The sequence below is a fragment of the Anomalospiza imberbis genome, chromosome 12, assembly GCF_031753505.1.
Source record: "Anomalospiza imberbis isolate Cuckoo-Finch-1a 21T00152 chromosome 12, ASM3175350v1, whole genome shotgun sequence".
Taxonomy (NCBI): Eukaryota; Metazoa; Chordata; class Aves; order Passeriformes; family Viduidae; genus Anomalospiza; species Anomalospiza imberbis.
The window spans coordinates 18,889,829-18,915,846 of record NC_089692.1 but is presented as its reverse complement, the minus strand read 5'-3'; the positions used below and the strand labels follow the sequence as shown (position 1 = coordinate 18,915,846).

The 26,018-nt window shown below is 61.7% G+C and overlaps 1 protein-coding gene across 4 annotated transcripts in view; it reads left to right on the top strand.

Annotated features, from left to right (window-relative positions):
* GSE1 (Gse1 coiled-coil protein) overlaps positions 1 to 26,018 on the top strand; it is a 100,719-nt gene that overhangs the window by 65,681 nt on the left and 9,020 nt on the right. For 2 of the 4 annotated variants that reach the window (XM_068203154.1, XM_068203156.1), the window contains exons 3-7: positions 19,481 to 19,699; positions 23,387 to 23,586; positions 24,948 to 25,129; positions 25,262 to 25,459; positions 25,657 to 25,848. In XM_068203154.1, coding sequence (XP_068059255.1) covers positions 19,481 to 19,699; positions 23,387 to 23,586; positions 24,948 to 25,129; positions 25,262 to 25,459; positions 25,657 to 25,848 — 991 coding nt within the window. The remainder of the gene's footprint in view (positions 1 to 19,480; positions 19,700 to 23,386; positions 23,587 to 24,947; positions 25,130 to 25,261; positions 25,460 to 25,656; positions 25,849 to 26,018) is intronic. The other 2 variants (XM_068203157.1, XM_068203155.1) reach the window with 1 other exon arrangement.

The following is a 26,018-nucleotide window of genomic DNA, read 5'->3' as shown; positions in this document are numbered from 1 at the left end:
CGTGTGCCACGCACGGCGCATCCCGCACAACATCCAGCGCCGCTGCCCTGACCCTGCGGGACCGAGGCCCACGCAGGAAGCTGGAAGTGCCAGCCCGCGCCCCCTCGCTCACCGAGTGGCGCCGGGTGATAAATAAGGAAGTTAACACCCAACCCGGGTTGCTAATTAGCGTTTAACCTGTACTAGCAGTTAACTACAAAAGGCAGTCATTTGTTCCGGGGAGCTGGTAGCGTAGAAAGAACGAAACATGGCCAATTTTGTTCAGGATGAATTAAGACTTGCAAATGTAAAATGAGTTCATCTATTTAATTAAGTAGCGGCAATATGGATGTTAAATTAAGTTAATGGCAGGCATGCCAAAACAAGGTTATACAAATCTTGTCCTGGCGAGGTGGGTTCCGGATCCGGCCCTTGGATGTGGGGCGCTGGGGGGGGCCTGGGTTGGGCTGGTGGCCCTGGGGACACCCCGCTGGCCTCCTCAGGGATACAGGGAGAGGGAGATGGAGGTGGAGGGAAGAAAAAACAAGGCAGGAGGAAAGGCAAAGCGCGTCTCACCCAGCGCCGCAATCTTATCAGGGCTGAACTTTACTCTCCCGCTAAAGATATAGGATACTTTAGGGACATCGGAAAGAAATAATAACCCTCTGATTTGTAGCTCTTGGGCTCTGGCAACCGAGGGGGAAGGAAGACTGTCTTCTGCCATTACCATTTTTTGTATGAACTATTCCCCAAAGAAATCAAACCCTTGTACAAGCCCTCCCGTGCGGCAGCCCCTGCTCCGGCGCTGACCCGAGCCGTACGGATTATCACCGCGCATCGCAGCCGGAGACAGGAACATTCATTAAAATTTGAAACACAAATGGAAAATTGCTACTTGAAGCCTCCTTGCCGGAGAGCCAGCCGCTTGATCAGAGACCTCATTAATGTATCTAATGTGTAAGGAACAATTAGACTTTTCAAAGACATCCTTTTCCCAGCCAGGGAAAAAAAAAAAAAAAACAAAAAACCAGAACACCAGAAGCAGCTTGAACCCCCCAGCCCCCCCAGTCCAAAGCAACGCCAAACCTGCCCCAAGGGATCGGGGTGCACAACCCCAGAGGGAACCTACGAGCCGCCGGAGAGTCTCGGCTCCATCCCAGCACCCGAAATGCCCGTTTCTCCTTAAGTTAGATGGGGAGGATAGTGGGCTGATTAAAAAGCTGATTTCTTTTCCCAGCGACCGGCGGGGTTTTGCCATCCTCCCGTAATTAGCCGGTTACACGGCCGTATGTTTTATTTATGAGCCGAGGGCGGAGGGAAGGGGAAGCGGAGGAACGACCGTGCCCTATATATCTGCAAATAAAACACTTCATTTCCCTCCTGGGGAATGTCACCTCGAGAAACCATCGCTTTCCTGCTCACTGCCCCGTCCAAATCGCAGGCTGTAAATGGCTTTGTGGGCCTGGCTGGCGCTCAGATGGGTTTAAAATATGGATTTATGTCTTTATTCTGCATAGTCAAAGGTCAACAAGAGCAGGAAATCATCGCTGAGCTGCTTATTTACGATGGGAGGCGACCGCTCCCTCCTCTTGATCCTGTGTCCCCACTGCTGGATGCTTCCAGGGTGCCGGGCTGCAGGGAATGTGGTGGAGCGCGTGCCTCAGTTTCCCTAGAGCAGGCATCCCTTGGGCTTGGGCATCTCCGTGCTGGATGTGCCCAGCACAGCCACGTCCCATTCCGTGGGGAGAGACCCGTGGGGAGGCCGAGCATCCCCAGAGGGGGTGTCCCGGTGGCCATGCGGGATGCCCGTCCCCAGGAAGGGGTGTCCCGGTGGCCATGCAGGATGCCCGTCCCCCAGGGGGGTGTCCCTGTGGCCATGCAGGATGCCCATCCCCAGGGAGGGGTGTCCCGGTGGCCATGCGGGATCCCGGTGGCCATGCGGGATGGGATGCCCGTCCCCAGGGAGGGTGTCCCGGTGGCCATGCGGGATGGGATGCCCGTCCCCAGGGAGGGTGTCCCGGTGGCCCTGCGGGATGGGATGCCCGTCCCCCGGGGGGGTGTCCCGGTGGCCATGCAGGATGCCCATCCCCAGGGAGGGGTGTCCCGGTGGCCATGCGGGATCCCGGTGGCCATGCGGGATGGGATGCCCGTCCCCGGGGGGGGTGTCCCGGTGGCCATGTGGGATGGGATGCCCGTCCCCAGGGAGGGTGTCCCGGTGGCCATGCGGGATGGGATGCCCGTCCCCGGGGGGGTGTCCCGGTGGCCCTGCGGGATGCCCGTCCCCGGGGGGGTGTCCCGGTGGCCATGCGGGATGGGATGCCCGTCCCCAGGGAGGGTGTCCCGGTGGCCATGCGGGATGCCCGTCCCCAGGGAGGGGTGTCCCGGTGGCCATGCGGGATGGGATGCCCGTCCCCGGGGGGGTGTCCCGGTGGCCATGCGGGATGCCCGTCCCCAGGGAGGGTGTCCCGGTGGCCATGCGGGATCCCGGTGGCCATGCGGGATGGGATGCCCGTCCCCCGGGGGGTGTCCCGGTGGCCATGCGGGATGCCCGTCCCCAGGAAGGGGTGTCCCGGTGGCCATGCGAGATGCCCGTCCCCAGGGAGGGTGTCCCGGTGGCCATGCGGGATGGGATGCCCGTCCCCAGGGAGGGTGTCCCGGTGGCCATGCGGGATGGGATGCCCGTCCCCAGGGAGGGTGTCCCGGTGGCCATGCGGGATGGGATGCCCGTCCCCGGGGGGGTGTCCCGGTGGCCATGCGGGATGGGATGCCCGTCCCCGGGGGGTGTCCCGGTGGCCCTGCGGGATGCCCGTGCGGCGTGGCCCGGCCGTGGCGGCGGCGTGGGCAGGGCCGGCCCCGCGAGCTGCGCTCTCATGCTTTGCTAATCCCGCCTGGCACCTGCCCCAGCTCCCGGCGGCTCCGCGCGAGCAAAGGAACCAATTAATCCTCCCGGCGCTCGGGGAAGTGGGTCAGGCTCGTCAGGCTCTCCCGCTAACGAGGGGCGAGGCGCGGCGTGGCCCAGCCGGCTGCTGGGTGGCCGGGCGGGTGTCTCGGGCCGCTGCCCGGCGTCCCGGCTCCCGCGGGGTGGTAAGTGGGTAAACTGAGGCAGGGTGGTCGCCCGCTGAGAGGGGACAGCCCAGGAGGGTGGCGGATAATTCGGTTGGGCCGATGTCGCAAAGGGCCGGGGTTTCCCAACGGGGCTGTCCCGGCCGCTGTGCCTCGGTTTCCCCACGCCGGCCGAGCAACGGGTGCTCCTGGTTTGGGGTGTTGAGGTTTTGGGAGGCAGGGCGGGGAGCGCAGGCAAGGCAGGCAGGGCGCCCCTTTGAAGTGGAGCCCAACTTCCAGGAGTGAAGCAATTCTCGTTTGCATAATGAATAAAAGCAGCGGAGGGGAAGGGGGGTGAAACCCCAAAACCGGAGCTGGCAGGCAGGTCTGCCCTCCCTCCCCTCCCTCCCCTCCCTGCCTGCCCGCTCCCCCAGCCGCCTGTAATTACAGGTTTATTGCCTGCACAGCTATTGTGTAATGACATGTTTGCAAATTAATTTTTACGGCTCCTGCCGTGGGGGGGGGGGAGCAGGGGAGGGGTCCCCCGGTGCTTGCCTGAACCCAGCAGATCCAGCCCCTCTGCAAGCGAGGTGGGAATTGGGTGTCGTGGAGACTCCAAAGCTTTCCCAGCCTGGGGTGGGGGGGGTCCCCATTGCACCCCCACAAGGGAGGGCAATGGGTTTGGGGCACCCCCAGGTGTGTCACCCCATGAGTGGCATTATAGAGTGCACCGGTGGGGTTTGGGGGGAGGCTTGGCCGGGGTGGGGGGACACGGTGGAGCAGCACCCCATGGGTGGGAGCAGCAGCTCCCAGCACCCCACAGAGCGCGGTGACACAGGGGAGCTGCCTGGGACACGAGCGAGGATGACTCAGGGAACGGGCCAGAAATACTCCCAGCGCCGATCTTGACAGATGTAGGTTAGGAAGGAAGAGAAGACATAATAATAATCCCCCGACCTGGAATCGGGAAAGCAATATTTAACGGGGGAGGGGGGAGGAGGAGGAAGGGTGCAGGTTTGCACAGGCTCTGTCTCTGCCGAGTGGGATTTTTGGGAGCACGGCCGGCAGGGCGGGAGTGCAGGGATACCTGTGTGTGTGCACACATGCACATGTGTGCATGCAAGTGTGCATAAGTGTGCACACGTGCGTTTGCAGCCAGAGGACCTGTCACAAACCCCCTCCAACCATCCATGCCCAGCCATGGGGCTGGATAGGTTTGGGGTGACACTGCGACCCCCCTTTTCCCCGTTGTGCCCACGCTCTGGTGGAGTTAGGGCAGGCAGTGGGCACCTGGGAATGGCTGGCTGGATTTGGGGTTGCCCCGTGACCCCTGTGCCCCCCCATCCCCACACCCAGTGCAGGCAGCGGCCTCCTGGGAACGGCTGGGCGGATTTGGGGTGACACCGTGACCCCCATAACCCCGCTGTCCCCATGCTCTGGAGCAGGCGGGGGCCACCTGGGAATGGATGGATGGGTTTGGGGTGGCACTGTGACCTCCGTGCCCCCTGTCCCCACGCTCCGGTGCAGGCAGGGGCAGGCAGCGGGCGCCTGGGAATGGCCTCTGTATCTTTAAGCTGTTTGAAGGGCTGGTCATTATCATACAGGATGTGGCTTCTCTTGCAGGGGCGAGATATCACACGTCGCCCTCGTGAACTTTGGTGTTAAAACCAGTTTGGGAAGAGAAGGACGGAGCTGGGCGGGGGCGCGCTGGGAGCGGGGTTGATTTGGGGGGGGCGGGGTGTGTGTGTGTGTGTGTGTGTGTGTGTGGTGGGGGGGTCAGACGCGCATGTAACGCTCAGGGGCGCGCTCCCGCTGGAAGCGCGCTCCCGCTGGAAGCGCGTGCCCGCGGAAGCGCGCCCATGCGAGCCTGGAGCCAGCGACGCTCCCCCCCCCCATTCCAACCCCCCCCCCCAGCCCATCCCCTCCTTTCTCCACCCCGCCTTTGGCTGATCGTTTGCTTAAAGCAAATTAAGCCGGGCCCTCGTTACTATGGTGCAGCCAGGATCTCCAGCCTCCCTCGCGCTCCCGTAATAGCATTTATTAGCCCTATTTGCCTGCAAGCATGTCTTCCCGGATCTGCTAATGCATCAGCGGAGAGGGGATGGGGGAGATCCTATCGGGCGGCTCATTACAGCCCCCGACGCCCAGCGAGGCCGGCAAGGGGGGATTTAGGGGCTCAGAGGGGATTTGGTGGGGGGGCAGCAGGAGCTCGCCCCCAGCCCCCCGCGCCGGGTTAAGGGCAGGCGGCTTTGCTCGCCTGCCTTTTGTGAAGCAGCAGGCAGCTCCCGGCGGGCAGGAAAGTTGGGTTATTTATTGTTTTATTTCTTAATTTTCCTTCCTGAAGCGACCGGGGCGGGGGGGGGGGGGGGGGGGAAACTTGCGTTCCTATTTTTATTTTACATATACCTCTTCCCCGCCCCGCCACCCCCTCCGCCCGCCGCATCGGCAGCTGTTTGAAAACAGAAAAAGGCAAGAAAGAAAAAAATAAAATTATTCCGTCTGTAGGCGAGGAGGAGGAGCGGGGGGTGAGGGGGAGGGAGGCTGCTCCCCGGGCCGCCCCGGGGGTTCACCCCCTCCCCCGAAAGCGCCGGGGCCAAAGGCTGGAGCCCGGGGGACGCGGGCGGTGGGCGGAGGGTGCTGGGGCGAGCAGCTGCCGGCCGCCCTCCTGCCCGCTCCCCGTCATTAGGGGAGACAAATCTGCTGTCAAGGAGCCAGATTTCCAATTTACCGATAATGATTCTTGCATGAAAATTGATCGAGGGGCAAGTCTGCCGCCTCTCGCCCGCCCGCCTTGGCGCAGCCCGCGGAGACGGGGCTTTCCGGCCGCACGGACGGACGGACGGACGGACGGACACCGGCTCGCAACCCCCGCGTGGGTCACCCGCCCCACGCCTCCATCCCCCTGCCCACTGCACTGCTCAGGGGGTGCGTTCCCCGCCGCCGAGGGTCCCACCGCCTCTTCATCCTCCTCCTCCTCCTCCTCCTCCTCCTCGTCGCTGGCTTTTTGTGTGCCTGCGGTTGGCAGCTGGGGGCTCAGCGGCAGGAAAACCCCCGGGAAGGCGTCACGCGTGGCAGCCAGGCTCCTGCCCTGGCCCCGCCGGTGACAGCCGCCACCGCCACCCTCCGCCGGCGCCCTGGGCTCGCTGCTATTTCAATTTTTATTTTTCCTCCTCCCCCCACGCACTTGATTCCCCCCCGCTCCTCCTCCTCCTCCTCCTCCTCCTCCTCCTCCTCCTCCTCCTCCTCCTTCTCCTCCTCCCCGCTCCACCGTATTTTTTCGCCTCTGGTTTATTTTTCCAACCCCCTCCGTGTGGCTTGGTGCTAATTTTTGGGGTTTTTTCTTTTTTTTTTTCTCTTTTTTTTTTTTCTTGCTTCCTGACACATCCTCCTCACGTTGGCTCTTTTATTTTTATTTTTAATTTTTTTTTCTTCCTGGCTGCAATGGAACTGTAACATAAATCATGTTTGGGTTGAAACCACCTCTCTATTACTTACCAGGTAAGGCACCGAGCGATGCTGCCGCCAGCCCTCTGCACTCCCTCTCCCCCCACTCTGGGGTCTCCCCCGGGGTCCCCCCCAACCCGGGGACTCCCCTTTGTCCGCCCCAGCCTGCGGCAGCCAAGGGTGATTTGGGGGTGAACTTACTTTCTTCCAGCACCTTATAAGAGGTTTTGGGGTCGGGGGAAGCGAGGAGAGGGGGGAGCAGAGAGCCCTGGCACGGCACTGCAGTGTTTTGGGGTGCTTGGATCCCCGTCTCTTCTCCTGCTGCCACTCCCTCACCCTGGGGGTTTCTCCCCCTCCCCGAGGAGCCGGGGGCGTTCCGGCTGAGCTGGGATGGGGAGAAATGCGGGATGCGCTGTGTTTTGGGGTGCCAGCCTTGTCACTGCCAGGGCACGGGGATTTGGGGCACCAAAGTTTGCTGTGCCACCCCAGCCCCTTTGGCTGCCGGCGAGGGAGCAGCATCCCCCCGGGAGGGTTTGGGGAGCATCAGTGGGGTTGGGGTGCGGGCTCAGGGGGTGCGTGGTGCGTGCTCAGGGTGAGTGTTGTGAGGGGGCTTTGGGGTGCTTAAGGGTGGGAGCTGGAGGTGCTCTGGAGGTGCAGGCTCTGGGTGCGTGTTTGGGGTGCACACTGGGGGTTCAGCCTTGGCACACTCGGGCTGTGAGCTCAGGCTGTGATTTCGGGGTTCACGCTTGGGGTTCACACTGGGAGTGCAGCCTCCGGATGCAGCCTCGGGCTGGGAGCCCCGGCCGTGAACTCGAGGCGCTTTCGGGGTGCCCGCTCAGGTCGCTCTCCCAGAGCTGGGGGGCAGTGGCAGGGCCCTCTCCGGGGCTCGGTGCCCACGCGTGGCCGTTCCCCCGCGGATGGTTGTTTGTTTCAGGAAATGGCTTTGGCATGTGGCCGTTCTTACCGGAGAGAGCGGCGCCTGCGCCGGAGCGCACGAAGGCGAGCCGGGAAGGGCGGCCGAGGGGCACCGGGGTCGAACTGGGGGTCCCCCCGCTCTGGGAGGGGTTGTGCTGTGACATCCTCTGCCAGCGCTGTGCCACCGTGAGGACACGGGTGACCTGCTTTCCTGTGGCAGCCTGAGCGCTCCCACCCTGCTCCGACCCTGAGCCCTCCTCCGTGCCGGCTGTGGGGGTCCCGCTCCCCGTGTTCCCCCCAAACACCATCGCCTTGCTTGTTCCTCGCTCTTCTCCACTGCCTGCAGCAGCCCTGGGTGATTCCTGCCCGGCCTCGGAGCCGTCCCTTGCCGTGGGGACCTTCCAAGGGCTGCAGGTGCAGGGAGACGGGGTTTGGGTTTGGCTTTTTCGCCCCTTAAATTCCATATTTAGCACGCGCCGGTCGAGTCGGGGTTCCCGGCAGCAGCTCCTGTTGCATGAAACTTCTGGTTTTGCCGTTGTGGCTGATGCACTAATTCCTGCGCCCTGGAAAACCCTGCTCCGGCCGGCTCCCCAGCCGCCTCGGAGGAGGGGGAATAATAAAATCGGAGGAGAAAAGCAAGACGGAGAGGAACATGGAAGTGTCAGGCTGCGAGGTTTAAAGCAATTAGGGGGAATGGTGCTGGAGGCGCTGGCACACAGCGGGATCGCTGGCGGCAGCTGCCGGGCGCTGGGAGATGCCGGTGGGCCAGGTCGGGTGGGAGCAGATGGAGACGGGAACCTTCCCCCGCCCTGGGCTCGCGGGGGTTTCAGCAGCGCGGGGCTGGTGGCGGTGACTCAGCGGCGCGAGTCCTGCTGGGGACTGTCACCGCCTCAGGGACTGCCTGGCCGTGGCCCGTGTCACACGCTCCTCCCCGGTGGCTTGTTCCCCGAGCTTGGCTGGCCCGGGATCCTGCCGGCTTCTCTGTGTCCCCTCTGGTCACCAGTGCTGCTGTCCCCTCTTGTCACTGATGCTCCTGTTCCCTGTATCACTCTGGTTCCTCCTGTCCCCTGTATCTCTCTGGTCACTGATGCTTCTGTCCCTGTCACCAGTGCTGCTGTCCCCTTTTATCCCTCTGGTCACCTCACCAATGCTCCTGTCACCTCTGTCTCTCTGGTCACTGATGCTTCTGTGCCCTTTTATCCCTGTGGTCACCGATGCCTCTGTCCCCCGTATGAGGCTGGATTTGTGCCACGGGGCTCAGCCGGCTGCCAGGGGACACCGGGCGCTGTGGGGACCTGCCACCAGGCATCGCTGAGAGCCAGGGCACAGGGAAGGGACCCCATTCCCTGCTGGTCCCTATAGGAGCCGTGCTCAGCCTCATCTTCCCTGGGATAACGTGGGTGCAGTTGTCACCCTACAGCCGGTGTCAGTGTCCCTCGGGGACACCACCCTCCTTTGGGGACAGCAGCACTCCCTGGAGACACACAGCATCCCTGGAGGGCCTGGCTGTTTGCTCCAGCAGGCACAAGGGTGGCACCTGGATACACACAGCTTTCTGGGGGCTCCCCCTCCCTATGAGTGTCCCCAATTCTGGCAAATCCCCCAGGTGGCGGCGGGGCCCTGGGGCTCCCCGGCGGGTGCCTGGCGTGCCGGGGTGGGTGCCGGCAGCGGATGCTGCTGACTCAGGACCTTCCCAAATGGTTCCTATTTTTATGCCGGGGCCGGGAATATTTAGCCCCTGGATCAAAGCAGATGGAAGGAGCTGAGTGATGCCGCGTAAACACCCGCTCGGCGGGTGCCGCTGGCGCGAGGTGTGACTCACCGGCGGCTCTCGGCAGCGCTGGGCGGGCACAGTCGCCCCCAGGCTGGGTTTGGGGTGCTCGGGGCTGAGCCCCACTCTTGGCATCCCCCCAGCTGCATCTGGGGTTTGGGGATATCCTTCCTCATCCTCGTCGGGTGTGGGGTCGAGGGGTGCACGAGGAGGTGTTGGTGGGGTGCTGAGGGGGGCTGGGTGATGCCGGGGTGTTCCAAGCTGTGGTGGGGTGCCGGGAAGTCCTCCTGCCTTCCTCCCTTGCCCACCCCACCATCTTCCTCCTCCTCCTCCTCTCGCCAGTCCTAAATTCGGTCGCCATGGCAACCATGTCAACCACTTTCCAGCTTCCCCGTGATGGTTTGAGGAGGGGAGGGGGGGGAAGAGGGAAGCCAGGGGAAGGGGGGGATTGGTGGCATTGCTCCGAGGAGCTCGGGGGGGATGCTTCCCAGATGGTTTTTTCCTGCTGGATCTTGTCTGGCAAGTGAGGCCACTGCCAGCCCAGCGTGTGCCAAGAGGTCAGGGTGTCCTGGCCTGGGGAGGGGGCTCCATCACAGGCCCCCAGCTCTGAGTGGGTGGGCACCCCAAAAATCTGGTGCCTTTCTGCAGCCATCCTGCTCATGCCATGGCCCTGCAGGCACCCGGGATATCAGTAGCCACACAGCCGGGAGGGGGGGTGAATTATTCCCAGACACCCCCTTTCTCCTTCCTTCTTCCTTTCTCACCCCCCTCCCCTCCATAATCTCTTTATTCCCAGGCTAAACGCGGTTCCTGATGGTTTTACAGTCAGATTTGCTGGTAGCTATATAGGACAGGGTGCAAAGCCAAGTGTCTTGGTGGGTGGGTAACGCCAGCGTTGGCATCACCCCACGGCGGATGGGCTCCCGGCTGCTCCCCGGGAACGGCTGTGCCAGCACAGAGCTGCCGGGGGAGAGGTGGAATCACCCCAGGGGGAATTTGGCTGGCGATTTGGGGCACCCCTGCCACAGCTTCCCCCCCAACCTCCTGGCACCGCCGCACCCCAATCGCTGGGGGTGCAGCGGGCACCGCTCACCTCCAAACCTCCAAACGCACCGCGGGGTTTTGAGGGGGAGCAGGTGCTGCCTTTCTCTCTGGCGTGTCCCCCCCCTTTCCCCTCGCCTTGGCACCGGCTGTCGGCACCTGCCGGGATGCTCCTTGGCACGGCACCGCGGCACGTGCGCGGGCACCGCCGGCGGCAGCCGCGCTCGAGGCACCGGCAGTGGCAGCCGGGGGGGAGCGGGGCCAGCCCTGCCCCGAGCCTGGCAGCGGGAGCATCCCCTCCCTCTAATTTTATGACTGATTTTTAACTTTATTTCCCAAATGCTGCGCTTAATTAAACCCAGGTGCCTCTCGCCGCCAGCCCGACGTGGGGGATTTATGACTCCAAACATCGACCCCCGCTGAAAAAACCCCTCTGACAGATTCTTCTCCCAAATTCAAAGTGGGGGTGACACTCCAAACCCCCCCCATCCCTTGCAAGATGCTTTGAGGGAGAAAGACGTCTGTGCTTCAGCATCCCCAAGCTTTCTCCTTCCCCCCTTCTTTTAATAATAATGCTTTAAAGATGTTTGACATCTGTAACAAACAGCTGGCATCCTGTTATGGAAGAATGTCCTTTTATTTCAGAGCAGGTTGAACTGTCATTAATAGTATAATTAGGTGATTATCGGCGTACAGCAGAAAACTGCTTAATTGCACAGCCAGCTTTCCGAGGATCCCAGCTCCTTTATTGCTGGATTTGTTTTAGCCGCCTGAATATTTTCGCACTGTTTTGTTGGGTTTGGTTGTTGGTTGGTTTTGTTTTGTTTTTTCTTTTGCCACGTTGATGATGATTATTTTTTAATGTGTGTGACAGCTGGGGGGGATGTGGCAGCACGGGGAGGGGGGACACACGACAGCGCTGGCACTGGTCCCCATGTGTGCCCCCCCCGGGTCCCCAGGGGCTTTCATTTTAACCCCGTGTGTGCTGGAGTTGGGCAGAAGGGGTTAGAGGTGGCGTTTAGCTGGGTGCAGCACCCATGGTTGGGAGCTGAGAGTTATTTCAGGGAATAAAGGAGATGTCTTTGTTGGGGAGCAGAGCCGCGGCACCTGCTTGGAGGGGCACCCATCACCCTGGGCAGCCTTCACCCAGCCTCACCCAGCCCTCCCTGCCGGGACCCTTCTTTTGGAGCTCCGTGTCAAACAAACGTGCTTCCCTGCGCTGCCGCCGTGGTGCGGCTCCATCGCCATCCCCACCCTCATCCCTGTCCCCGGGATGTGTGGGTTTGGGGACAGAGCAGCTTTTTTGGCGCCTGCCAGACAATAGCGCTTTGTATCTCCCCCCGGTGCCGCCAAACACACTTGTTAGCGCCGCAGCTTTGTGCTGTAAATTTCCATGGAGTAATTACGTCTTAATTTATGATAATCCCGGGCGGGCGGTGGAGGGGGGCAAGCGCCAGGCAAGTTTGGAAGTTGCCCGCCGGGGCCCGGGGTCCCCCCGTGGCTCCTGCCGCCCGTGAGCTCCACGGTCGCCCATGAACTTCTCCATCGCGGTGGGTGGGGAGAGGAGCATCCCCGAGCGGGGAGAGGAGCATCCCCGAGCGGGGAGAGGAGCATCCCCGAGCGGGGAGAGGAGCATCCCCGAGCCCGGAGAGGAGCATCCCCGAGCCCGGAGAGGAGCATCCCCGAGCGGGGAGAGGAGCATCCCCGAGCGGGGAGAGGAGCATCCCCGAGCAGGGAGCGGGGCTGTTCCCGGGGGCTGATCCCAAATCCCTGGGTTTGGGATTTGCTGTCAGTTCGCAGGGCCGGAGTGTCCCCAGCGCCGTGTGTCCCATGCCAGCGGCCATCCGGGAGCTCGGGATCGTCCCGGGGTCATCCTGGGGGGAGTGTCCCATGCTCTGTGTGTGTGTGTGTGTCCCAGTGCTGGCTCCCCCGAGAGGGAAGCAGTCTCTGGCTTCCTCAAGCCCCTGGCACCGCTCCGGCGTGGGGCCGGACCCTTCCCCCTTGCCGGCGCTGAATGGCTCATCCCGCCTTTGTCTGGAGGGCTTATTACCGGCAAAATAGAGGCTCTTTTCCCTCGGCCTTCCCAGCGGGCAAATTAGATGCTTTGGCAATTTGCGAGGAGGAGGATGGGGAGGGGAGGAAGGCTCTCATCACCCGGAGGGCGACTACAATGCCAGGCAGGGCGCTGGCATCTCCGGCACTGGTGTGGGAAAGGGAGAGAGGGGCTCCCAGTGTCCCCTCCAAAGCCACCAGGGTGGGAATCCCGTGGGATCTGGGGAGCTCCCCTCCACAGGGAGGTCTGGGGGATGCATGCCTGCTGTCACTGAGCATTCCTGCAGAGCTGGGAGGTGCTGGCATCCTGGCATCCTACTGCCCTTGCCAGTGGGGCCTGTGGGCACGCTGTCCCCTGCTCCAGGGTGGGATTTATCCCTGGGGAGCGGTGAGAGCCGCGGGCTGTGCCCGCTGCACCTGCAGCCGGGTCCCCGTTGGGAGGCAGCGTGCACCCACTGACATTTGCCAAGCGTAAAAATTCAATTAATTCCAGCAGGCAGATTAAATATAAGTGAATTTTAATAATTTGCTCGAAAGGCTGAGGATTACTGTAGGCAGAAAGGAAAGATGCTGCTCAGGGGGGCACGGGCCGGCCTTCCCAGCACTGGCACATGGGATCACTGGTATTAATCACCCTAAATCCCGGCGTGGGAAGAGAAGAGGGATCTGCTCCCCTTGCTGGGGTTTTGGTTGATCTTCCTTGCCATGAGAAGCGTGCTGGATCTGTCCCACCAGTACTGGCAGTGTGTCCTCATCCCCGGCAGAGTCTGGCTCCAGGGACATCTCTGCTCCTTCAAACCTTCCTCCTTTTTTTTTGTGGGGCTCCATGAAAAGGGAAACACCCATCAAGGTGGCCCTGGTGACACTGCAGGTGCTCCCAGGCTTGGAGAAATCCAAGGTCTTCCCAAGACCTCCACAACACCTCATAGCTCAAAACGTGGGGCACCGATCTGGAGCAGATGGCGCTGGTATTGGGAAAATGAAAATCCACACAGCAAATTCTCTGTTTGCCAGGGATAATTTCTTATCCTGAGGTAAAACCTTTGCTCTGGCCCGTGCTGGGCCATCTGCACCACCAGAAACTGCTGGGGGATCCCGGGGGTGAAGGGGGGACCCCCATCCTGCCTGGACTCCCCCATCCTGCCCAGACCCCCCGCTCTGCAGCAGGATTGATGGAGATTGCCTGTGACCTTTGCTAGGACACGAGGCATTACCATTAATACTCCTGTATTTCCGGACTTTGCGCCATCCATAAATCTCATATCAAGCCGGGCGGGCGGCGTAATCTGCCAGGCGGCGTTATTAATGCTCCTTATTAATACTCGTTATTAATGCCCGTTATTAGTACTCGTTATTAATACCTGTTATTCGTACCTGTTATTAGCACTTGTTATTAATTGCCTCTGATGCCGGGCATGAGCTGCCCCGTGGATGGGGTAAGGGATGGGGGCTATGGAACCCCTCTCAGCTTTCTGGGGTGCAGTGGGGGTGGATGCTGGGGAGTCCCTGGTGCCAGCAGTCACCCACCAGCAGCAGGGCACCCACCCCATGATGGGGGCAGTTTTTGGCTGCAAGGGGGGTGGCACGAGGCATCTGCTCACCTTGTCCTGGCGCTTCCCAACTGTGTCCTGCAGCCCCTTGCCTTGGCTGAGTCCTGGCCTCTGGCCCTGCCTGCAGCCCCCAGCCCCTCTCTGCAGTCCCCCTGCCCTGCCCCTGCCCCTCCAGGACCTGCCCCATGCAAGATCCAGCCTGCGTGAAACTCTAATCTCCAATTTTATTCGCTCGGCTCCAGCCGATTTGCATAATCCACATAATCACCCTGGTTTTAATTGCCTACAACTCTGCAGAAAGATCATGTGGTTAAGTGGTAAATCATAATTAGATAAATAATTGGCTTGGCCGCAGCAAGCTGCTTTGTTATACCTGCCATCTGCTGGGCAAGGGATCCTGCGCCCAAAACAATGCACTGCTGCTGCTGCATGCCTGCGCCAGCCTGGGGACGTGGGGCATGGGGCACGGGCATGTGGGCATGGGAGGGCAGCCTGGCTGTGCCAGGCATTGCCCGCTCTCGGGCTGTGCCGTGGCTGGTAGCACCGTGTCAGTTTTGGCAGCACCTCGTGGTGCCTGGCTCCGGCCCAGGTGTTGCCCAACGGCTCTGTGGAATGCCCGGTGCCGCCGTGCAGTGCCCTGTGGCATCTGGGAATGCCCAGCAGCACTGTGGAATGCCCAGTGCCGCTGTGAAAGGCTCAGTGGCACTGGGGAGTGCCCAGTGGCACCATTTATTGCCGCTGTGCAGTGCCTGGCAGCACCAAACAATGCCTGGCAGGGCCATTAAGTGCCCAGCAGGGCAGTGCCCAGCTCTCTCTCAGACCATACCCAGCATCCCAGTGCAATTCCCAAATCTCCTCCAGGCAATTCACAGCATCCTGGTGCAATTCCCAAATCTCCTCCAGGCAATTCCCAACATCCCAGTGCAATGCCCAGTCTCTCCCAGGCAATGCCTGGCAGCCCCATGGAGTGCCCAGTGCCCCACAAAGCCACTGAGCCCCAGAAGACACCAGTGTGAAGGGGTGAGGGCTGTACCCCACTTCCCCCAAAGCAGAGGGATCCTCAGCAGAGAGCTGGCACGTGGATCTGGGCATCAGGAGCCAAGAGGAGCTGCCAGCCCATCCCTGAAGCTGCAGAGGGGAGTTCAGGGAGTTCAAGCAGCACCCTTGGGGCACAGGGGCTTGGTTTTCCAAGCTCCCAGCTTCAAAACAGGGCAGAAACGGGAGAAAGTTGCTTTAAAGTAAATCTTTCCCTGGCTCAATTTCCTGAGGGCTGAAAAGGCTCCCAGGGCTGCTTGGCTGGGCACAGGAAGGTTGGGAAGGGAGAGAAACCACCCGGCATCACTCCATCCCCTGCGCTGCGCCCTCCAAACGAGCTCTTATTACTTTGCTTGTTGTCGTTTGCCAGATCAATGGTCCATGGAGGAGTGATCGATGGAGGCCCAGCCGGATAATAGTGCCGGGTGCTTGGTGCCAAGCCAGGCTCCACGGGGAGCCCCAAATCCCACCCAAGGTGCTTCTCACCATGGGGAACCCTCCAAGGGGATGCGGGGCGTTCCCAGGATGTGCCCTGGGTTCTACCATGACCACCCTAAATTTGGACAGAGGCTGTGCCTGCATCTCTCTGCGCCTGGGGACACTTGGGGACACCAAGCCCGGCCACCTCCCCTCGTTTCACCTGTGTGCTGGGAAGTGGGGAGAGAGGGCAGGAGCACAGGCTCGGATCGATCAATTAATTAATTAACGGAGCATGTTGGAGGTGCGGCGGCAGAGCTGCTCTAATGAGGGGTGGAAAACGTGCGGCGGCTCGGCAGGGCATCACCGGGAGAGGAGCTGGTCACCTCTGCCTGTCCCCTGCCCGAGGGGGTGACAGGGTGTGTGACAGGGCGACAACGGGCACGCGCTGGCCCTGGCCCCCTGCCCTCCATCCTGGGGCTCTGCCCGCTGCGTTCAGGCAGAGGGAAGGGGGGCTGACAATGCGAGGCCATTAGCATTGAAAATCCATGCAGAGCAGCTGTTCCTGCTTGGAGCGTGCAGCTGGATGCGGCTCCGGAGCGGGAGCAGAGGCGCTGAGAGAGGGGGGAAAGGCTGAGGGGGGACCTCATCACCCCAAATCCCTTGGGGGACCATCAGCAGTGAGCGTGGTGGAGCTTTCCAGAGGGCTTGGCCAAGTGGGCTCCGTCCCAGCTGCGGTGCTGCGGGGTGGGTGCGGATCCATCCCGGGGGAGGAGGAGGAGGAGGAGGATGCAGGATGCTCGTCTCTCCCCACTCCCTCGGCTTCCCGCCGCACTGGGTTTTTTTCCGCTCCATTTGCCAGGGGCTGGAGCTGCTGCCTGATCGTATTTGGTAATAAATTATTAGTTCCAGCACTTGGGAGCCCGGCAGCTCAAAATAGCTGCTGTAAGAGCGGGCGGCTGGTGCAGGTCGAGTTCAATGGCAATCTGCTCCCAAGGGCACTCCACGCTCATTAGAGGCCTTTCAAGGTGCTGGGAAGGGGGCAAGCGGGAGCCAAGGTGCTAAACCTGCCCACTTCCCGTTTCCCGACAGCGGTACTCCGTGCCCAGGGATTTCAGGGCGCTGGGAGCCCGTCCCTGCCCCTCGCTGCCCGCTCCTGCCTGCCCGCAGCGGCTGCCAAGGGGTTTTATTTGTCTCCAGCCCCACCAGGCAGCCAGACTGGTTCTGCTCTCGCTGCCGGAGGAGGCTCCCGCTGCCAAAAAACCCGCCAGCATCATCAGGAGCAGATGGAGAGAACATGGCACGCTCCCAGCTCCCGGCTCCCAGCCCTGAGCCGGGGATGCGGGGGCTCGGGGGGGGCGGGAGCGCCGCTCCAGGAGTCAGGGCTGCGGGCTCCTGTGCCGCCGGAGATGCCAGCCCCGTGGCGGGTGCCGTGTGCGGCGCCGCGGGAAGGAGCGGCGCAGGGAAGGGCGAGGGGAGCGGGGCAGTGACCCTGCCATCCCCGCTCCTCCTCCTCCTCCTGCTCCCGCGGGCAGGCAGCCAGCGGGCACCCGGGAATGCCAGACACTCCCTGTGCTGCTGTGCCCGGGCACATGCTATGGGAGGGACGGGGACAGGGTGACACATCGCCTGCTCCCTGCTCCCCAACCTCCCCTTTGTGGCCTCAACGGGGGACCCAGGTGTCCTGAGGCCCCCCCCTGCCTTGGTGTGTGTGGGGTTTCAGGCATCAGTTTCCCAGGGAGGGGTACATGGGAGTGCCAGCCCTGTACCCACACAGGGCTGGGGACAGTGGAGGGACAGCCTGTCCCGTTTTGGGGTTCATCTCCCCGCCCTGGTGAGGCAACCGCTGCCGTGACCCCGGGCTGCTCCAGGCACCAAACTTGACCTGTTTTTCCGCACGGATCTGCCTGCTGAGAGGAGCAGCTGGGGAGGGGCAGAGCTGGCGGGGGCCCCACCTCACCGTGGGGCGTCACGGCGTCCCCAGCCACCCGCAGGGGTGAGTGGCACCCACGCCGTGCTGGCGATGGGATGCCAGAGGGATGGGGGGACGCAGCACGGCAGCCCCACACCCCATCCCATCCCATCCCATCCCCGTGTGGATGCTCCCACCCAGCCAGCTCTCCGTGCCTCAGTTTCCCCAGCTGGCAGCTGTCCCACGGAGCAGCCCAGGGACGCCCGGACAGACGGACGCCAGCGCCGGCGGGGCACGGCGGGTGAGCGGCGCTGCTTGGGCCCCAGCCGGGGCGGAGGCGCCGATTTTATCACCGGGAGGGAGCGGCAGAACTGGTTTGGGGCAGCGGCACAACTCAGCCCCGGGGGCCAGGCGAGTTTCCCCGCACGCTGCCCCAGCCACTCGCCCGCTCCCGGCTGCCCTGTGCTCGCCTGGCAAATCCCACTGGGATCAGGAGTTGGCCGTTGGCCGGGAGGCGTTTGGGGCCGCGGGGATCAGCTGAGCATCACACGGGTGATGCCCTGCCGCCAGCCCCGTGCCCGTGTGCCAGCCTGCTGATCCCTGCTGATGATTGGAAAAACATCTCCAGGCCTGGTTGGGGCTGGAAGTGGGGGTCATAATAGGTGGGGAGGAACTGGGGGGCACTGGGAAGTGTTTGGGGCTGTGCCTGGAGGCTGTGGGGCAGTGCTGGGAGGATGCAGGGCTGTGCCAAGGAGATGCCAGGCAGTGCCTGGGGATGCAGGGCTGTGCCAAGGGGATGCCAGGCAGTGTCCGGGGAATGTGGGGCAGTGCCCGGGGGATGTGGGGCAATGCTCAGGAGGTGCATGGGAGCTGCAGGCTGTGCCTGGAGTGCCGTGTCCCCTTTGGGTGGTGCGTGGGCGCCTGGTGCTGCGGGCAGATCTCGGTGCTTTGCTCTCGGGGGGGCGCCGAGCCCTCACCCGGGGCTGGAGCAGAGCCCGGGGGTGCCAGCGCAGAGCCTGGGGGTGCCGGGGCCAGGCTGGCGTGGCGGGTTGGCTTCCCAGCTGTTCTGGTAATGAATTTACATGAGCCGAGCGTGTCGACAAGGCGGCAGTCAATGGCTGAGAGCACCGGAGTTAATAAATGCTTGTATAATGAGGGCAGAGGGGAGCGCGCCGCCGCGCCGGCCGCCTCTCCTGGGGCCGGGGGGCAAAGATTAATCAACGCCGAGTGCCCCCCGTGCCCCCGCGGCGCCCGCCGCGCTCCCTGGCCATCCGCTGCCACGGGATGCTCCGGGGATGCTCCATCCACCCTCTGCAGTGGATGCTCCAGGTGTTCAATGCCTCGAGCTGCTTCCAGGCCTGCTGGGAGTTGGGGGCTGCCCCAAGACCCACCCCCCCTCCCCGTCCTCCTGCCCACCTGGGAGCCGGGCTAATTTTAGGCTGGTGTTAATGAAGCTGCTGGGTGAAGTCTATTTTAAGGGCCCTGACATCAGCAGTTGCTGTTTTGGGAGGTGGAGAGCCCTGGAGCAATTGGTGTGACAGCTGGAGGGGCTCTGGGAGGGCTGCACCCTCCTGCTCAGCACCTGAGCCTCACTTTTGGGGTCACTGTGCCCTTTAGGACCTCGGTAGTTTGGGCTGCAATGGTGGGGATTTGGGGCATGAGGATTTGAAGGGGCAGTGTGGGGAGCTGGGGGTGCAGTGCTGGGGATTTGGGCATGCAGTGCTGGCGATCCAGGGATGCAATATTGGGGTTCTGGGGGGTGCAGTGGTGGGGATTTAAGGGTGCAGTTCTGGGGATCCAGGGATGTGTTATTGTGGAATTGAGGGTGCAGTGCTGAAGACCCAGGGATGAAATATTGTTAATCCAGGGATGCAGCAGTGGGAATTTGGGAGTGCAATGCTAGAAATCCAGGGATGCAATATTGCGGATTTAGGGGTACAGTGGTGGGGATTTGAGTGTGCAGTGGCTGGATTTGGGGGTGCAATAGTGGCAATAAGGGGTGCAGCAGCGGTGCTTTGGGTTTTGGCAGCACCGTGCGAGTCAGGGGACTGAGCCTCTCCCCACCACCTGCATCAGGATGCTGAAGTCCCCCAGAGCACCCTGTCCATTCCTGCAGAGCTCTGCTGAGCCCTCCTGCTCCATTATCCTGGGGTTCAGTGGGACTGTGGAATGCTGGGACACGCTTCCCCCCACATTGCCTGAACTCGGGGTGCATTTTGGGGTGGGACGGTGAACTAGAGGAAAGGAGCTGGTGGTCCCAGCTCCTGGTGGAGATTGAGGATCCTGTCGCCACATGTCTAACCCCCTCTCTCTGGTTCACAGGCATGAGCCATGAGCCGAAGTCGCCGTCCCTAGGAATGCTCTCCACGGCCACCCGCACCACCGCCACCGTGAGCCCCCTGACCCCGTCCCCCCTGAACGGCTCCATCGTTCCCAATGGCAGCCCTGCCGCCAGCAGCACTTTGTCCGTCCAGGCAGCACCTTCCTCCAGCTTCGCCGCCGCCCTCCGCAAGCTCGCCAAGCAAGCCGAGGAGCCCAGAGGTGGGGACAGGGGCAGGGACAGGGACAGGGCGGTGACAAACGCTGGTGCCTTTCCCAGGAGCTGGAGCCCGTGTTTTCCTGCCATTTCCCCAACTAATGCCTTTTCCTGGTGCCGTGTCTCAAGGGGGCAGTTTGGGAATTCAGTTCATCCGGAGTAATCCGAGTGCTGTATTGCTCACTGTACCCTGGGAGAGCACCAGCCCTGCTCCCTCCCACCACACTGCTTTCTCCAGAGGTTCCCCAAATTTTCTACTTCTCTGGCCAAATTTCCCAACTGAACAGCCCCAGGGGGTGCCCAGCCCTTGTCGCCCACATCTCCATCACACCCCCCTCTCCCTGTTTGGATGCGGGGTGTGAGCTGCTTCTAGAGCACCCCGAGGTCCCCCCTGCCACAGGGAGTGTGAGACAGGGGGGAATTGCCAGGGCTTCCTTACCCAGATGAGGAGGCAGCCAGTCCTCAGGCTGGGAAGTGTTTCAGGAGACTGCTGGTATCTTTAATTTGGGATGAAATAGTCTTTATCCCTGCTGTTTGCATCAGTGGGTGCTCCCCTTGGATCGTGTCCCACTGCCTGGGCACTTTGATCCCTGCAAAAGACACCAAACCCCTTTGCAAGATGTTTTTTGCAAAGTCTTTTTGGAAGACCCTTTTTTAAAGGCCCCTTTGGCACAATCCTTTTCCCCAGACCCCTTTTGCAGGGCTCTTTTTGGAAAATCCCTTTTGCAAGCACCATCTACAAGACCCTCCTTGCAGCCCAAAAATCTCTGGCACAGCCATGACCTGAAGCTTCAGCTGCTCCTAAGGAAACATGTGGGGATACCAGGTCCCTGTAACTGTGAGGGAACCAGGTCTTGATGATGCTTCATCCTCACTGGAAGCTCCTGTTTTTTCCCAGCTGCTTCCTCTGAAACCCATCTGCTTCCTTCAGAGCGATTGATTGAGTTTGGGGAATTATTTTGCTTTTTTCCCCCCTTGCACCCCACAGCTTGTGCCCTCCCTGTGCTGCTCAGCCCATCCCAAGGGACATCAGCAGGTTTGGGCATGGATTTTGTGGCACTGGAGAGAAGCAGCCACACTCCCTTTGGATTTCCCCTTAACACCTGCATAGTTTGTTTGCAAAAAACCCTCCCTTGCCCATTTGGGTGCTTCAGGTGGCCCATCTCAGAGGTTTTTGATCCGTGCGGGTTTGGGTGTGTGTTGGGAAGGGGGTTTTTCTCCTTGCTGTGGTTTTTAGCACCAGGGAACAAATTGCTTTTCCCTGAAACCCTCACCCACTTCCCACAACGGGAGATGCTCACTCCACTCCCCTTCCCACCTCGGGAGATGCTCTGCTGTGGCAGATGCCGGATCCATGCAGGATCACTGTTTTTTTTCCAGCTTTATGGAGTCACAGGTGTGTTGCCACATCCCTAGGGATATCCTGCTGCTCCACAGCATCCCAAACTGCCAAGGCTCATCCTGACTGACCCCTTCCCAGCAAAGCCCCACAAAGCCACCGCCTGCCCGGGGGCTGCTGCCTCTTGTCCTGCCCGGGGCTGTCCGCAGGGTGGGTTTTATTCCACCCCTCCTTCCCTTCTTTTTTCCCAGTTCTCCGTCAGGGTCTCAGCTGTTAATTACATTTGCCTGTCAGCCCGGGCTGCTAATCTGCTATCGCCGAGCGGGAAGCGGGAGGTCAGAAAACAAAGGTGACACCATCACACTGTGCCTCTTGTCATCTCCAATCCAGATTAGTTTCATTGACTAACTCCTGGCTGAATACCACCAGTTAATTATAACGATCACAAACCCTCCCGTTTAAAGCCACACAGCGAGAATTAAGGTTCTGAAGTAAGACTTTAGCTTCATTAATTGCCGGGCTCATTGTGATGGTATTGATTGTTAACGCTATCGCGTGGTGAGTAATGGCTTCCCAGCTCAGAGGGGATTAGGCTGCTAATTGTTGTTGGCCTTGCGCTGACAAGATAGACTTCAGTGGGTGTCAAATCGGCCTCCTTTGTCGGGGACAGCCTTTCTCCTTCCCCCAGCCTTGCTGCTCTTCAAATGAAAGCGATTCGGAGCGACTCGGGAATAATTAATCAGGGAGGGCGGCCGGCAGCGGGATGCTCCGCTTGGCCTCTGCTCCGCTGAGCATCCTTCCCACGGAGCGTCCTTCTGGAGCTTCCCTCCCACCCTGCAGCCCTCCCGCTGCCCGGGGATGCTCCTGCTTCCCCCGGCATCCCCAGCTCCCTCCTGCTGTTGTGTGGCCTGAGGAGAGGGCAAGGGGATGAGGCGGGGTGCAGGGTGAGGAGCTCAGGGCACGCTCTGGGAGTGGCTGCCGTGCCCACAGGACACGCTCAGGGCAGTGGCCTTGCACACTGGGAAGGTGATGAGACACCCTGCACGCTCAGGACACGCTCAGGGCAGTGGCCTTGCACGCTGGGAAGGTGATGAGACACCCTGCACGCTCAGGACACGCTCAGGGCAGTGGCCTTGCACACTGGGAAGGTGATGAGACACCCTGCACGCTCAGGACACGCTCAGGGCAGTGGCCTTGCACGCTGGGAAGGTGATGAGACACCCTGCACGCTCAGGACACGCTCAGGGCAGTGGCCTTGCACACTGGGAAGGTGATGAGACACCCTGCACGCTCAGGACACGCTCAGGGCAGTGGCCTTGCACGCTGGGAAGGTGATGAGACACCCTGCACGCTCAGGACATGCTCAGGGCAGTGGCCTTGCACGCTGGGAAGGTGATGAGACACCCTGCACGCTCAGGACACGCTCAGGACACGCTCAGGGCAGTGGCCTTGCACGCTGGGAAGGTGATGAGACACCCTGCACACTCAGGGCAGTGGCCTTGCACGCTGGGAAGGTGATGAGACACCCTGCACGCTCAGGCCTCTCTCCGTGCCCTGCTCACTGCCTGGGAGCATCGCTGCCACCTCACCCTGTGACCACAGCCCACTCCTCACTCTGCAGCAGCTGATCCCTGCTGGCACCTTGGAATCTCCCTCTGACCCAGACTGTGGCATGGAGGGAGCAGAGTTTGGGGTTTCAGAGCCCCCCAGGCTGCCCAGATGGGTTTGAGGAATGGGAAGTGTTCTGTGGAGCAGACAGCAGGCTCCGTGTGCCCCCGTTAATGTGGAATTTGTCTTTCTCTGCTTTTCCTATTCTCCACTTTCACTCCAGTTTTATTTTCCCTTTGGATATACGGCCAGCATCCCTGGGGTGGGGATAAGATAAAGTAGAGATGTATTATGCAAATGAAACCAAAGCTTTGCCCAAGGGTTTCAGGGAGTCACTCCTTCATCCCAGTCTCTCCAGAGGCCCTGGCCTGTCCGTGACAGCTCCTGCAGCTGGATTAAGGAGTCTCTGGGTTTGCCTTGGGAAGATGTGGTTATCTGGGGCTGGCATCACATCGGTGCCACGTGTACCAAGGGGCTCTGTGGGACTGGGGGTTTGCCAGTCCCTGTTAGGAGGGAGCAAGAGGCTGCCCCATCCCACCGTGCCGGGTGGAGCCTTTAGCACCACTGGGAACTTCTGGGATGGGAGGATGGGGGACCTCCTCCAGTTTGAGGATGCTGAGCACCCTGAGTGCATCCCAGTACCCCACCCCTGCTCCCTGCAGTGAGGCATCCTGTCAGGAATGGCTCCAGCTCCTTCAGAGCGTGGTTTCATCCCGTTAACCGCCGTTTTCTGATGGAATTCCAGGGTCCTCACTGAGCAGCGAGTCGTCCCCGGTGTCCTCACCGGCCACCAACCACAGCTCCCCCGCCAGCACGCCCAAGCGTGGCCCCATGGGCCCCATCATCGTGCCCCCGGGGGGGCACAGCGTGCCCAGCACGCCGCCCGTCGTCACCATCGCCCCCACCAAGACGGTCAACGGGGTCTGGAGGAGCGAGGGCAGACAGGTACGGCTGTGTTTGGGGGCTGCCCGGCCCCCCTGAAGGATGGAGGGTATGGGATACTGTGCGTGGCTCCCGAGGGATCACTGGTCCCTTCCCCTCCCTGCTGTGTCCCTGAGCTGGCGTTGTCACCGGGGCTGCCATCGTCACCGGGGCTGCCATCGTCACCGGGGCTGCCATCGTCCCCCTGCTGCCATCATCCCCGGGCTGCCATCCGGAGGGGAGGGCAAGGAAGGAGGAGGAGGAGGAGGAGGGGTTGGAGGGGGAGAGCAGCTAATTAAGAAGCATCGTTAGTGGTTCTCCTCTCCTCCGCATGCTACAAGCAGATTCCCGGGGGGATTATGCCACTTGGAAAGACTAATTAAACACAAAGAGAGGCGAGGGTAGGGGATGAGAAACGCCGGGGGCGAGACGGGGGAAATAAATGGAACCATGATCCCCGGGAGCTCGGAGGGGTGCGTGGGGTGTCGGGGTGCTCCCCAGCCCCGTGTCCCCCCCGGTGTGGGGGTTAACGGAGCGTGGTGATGTGTGACAGAGCAGTGCCCCAGCTGGAGGTAATTAGAGCAGAGCCTGGCACCACAGTGTGCTCTGTGCAGGCCACCACACCCTTCGTGGTGACCTTGGGGCTGGCCCTGCCCTGGAGGAATGGGATGGGATAGGGTGGGGACGGATGCTGGGGTGGGGGATGCTGTGGGTGCCACCATCCTCCTCCTCCTGAGCTGCTAAATGGGGAAGGTGCGATGAGAAATGACAAGTTTTAAACCAAAACTTGCCGTGCTGGGGGGTTCTCCTCACTAACTGTCCGATCCTGTGGGGTGTCTTGTCACCCTAAGTTGTTCCCCCTTGCTAGGGGTCCCTCCCCAGCTGGAGGGAGTGACCTTTGTGCTGACACCAGGGGTGGAAGCTGATGGAAAGCGGCTGAGGCCCTGTGGGAGGGTGCTGATGCCGGGGGTGCCGGGGGGATTGTGGGCTGACCCCTGGGTTATGGCCCTTATCAAAGGCCGGCTGGATTTCCCCCGGCCGTGTCACTCCTCCCCGGATGATTAATAGCTCAGGAGAACAAAGCAGCCATAAATCTCCAGGCAGGTAATGGGTGTCTTGCCCTCAGCTCTGCCCCGGCTTCAGCACCTCCTTTCCCACTGGGGCCCCTCGGTGCAGCCTCTCAGACCCTCCCACCCCTCCAGCTGCCTTTCCAAAGCCTGGATGCAGGAGATGCCCTGGTGGATGAATCCTTCCCTGGGTACTGGTGCCAGCCAGGGCACGCTGGGGCCCTACTGAGGGTCTTGGGGTGGGGCCACAGCAGGGATTCCCCGTGCCCTGCTGTCCCCTAATGCCCATCTTGGCTTTCCTGCCCCTTTGCCTTGCAGCAGGAAGCAGGGTCACGAGGCAGCAGCAGCAGCGCCGGCCGCGAGCGCCTCATCTCGGAGCCCCCCCTGACGCAGGAGAAGGCAGGGGGTCCCACTGTCCCCTCCCACCTCTTGGGGACACCCTACTCCTTCGGGCTGCCCCCCAGCTCCGTGGTCCAGGACTCCCGCTTCCCTCCTCTCAAGTGAGTCTGCTCGCAACGGACGGGAGCGGTCGCAGGATGAGGGTGTCCCCCGCGAGCTCTGGTCCCACCTGGGGGAGGTGACATCTCCCCCGGGGGACAGGGAGGGATGGTGACCATCTCCTTGCCCCCCAGCCTGCAGCGGCCGGTCCACCACGTGGTGCCTCCCAGCGCGGTGACCGAGGATTACCTGCGGAGCTTCCGTCCCTACCACACGGCCGAGGATCTCCGCATGTCCTCCCTGCCGCCCCTCGGCCTCGACCCGGCCACTGCCGCCGCCTACTACCACCCCAGCTACCTGACACATCACCCCTTCCCTCATCCTGCCTTCAGGTGGGCACCTCCCAGCCTTGGGATCCCTGGGAGATCCCACTGGATGAGCTTTGGGGCACTGGGAGGTGGGAGCATGATCCGCTGAGGGCATTTTGGGGCTCTCCATCCCTTTCTCCCAGTAGAAGGCAGCCCCCATCTGGCTCCTGGGAGGGGAACTGGGGGGTTCTTTGCCCATCTGAGCATCCCTGTCTCCCCAGGATGGATGAGTCGTACTGCCTGTCGGCACTGAGGTCCCCCTTCTACCCGCTGCCAGCGCCGGGCTCGCTGCCACCCCTGCACCCCTCGGCCATGCACCTGCACCTCTCGGGGGTCCGGTACCCCCCCGAGCTCTCCCACTCCTCCCTCTCCGCCCTGCAGTCCGAGCGCATCTCCAGCCTCGCCGCAGAGAGGTACGGGATGGTGGGGGGATGGATGGGGCGCTCCAAAGGATGCTGACAGAGCACCAGGGGTGGTTTTGGGATGCTCTAGGATGCTGGCAGGTGACTAGGGATTTGGGAATGCTGCAGAGGGTGCTGGCAGGTGCCCAGGAATTCTTTGGGGGTCCTGTGGAGGTTCAAGG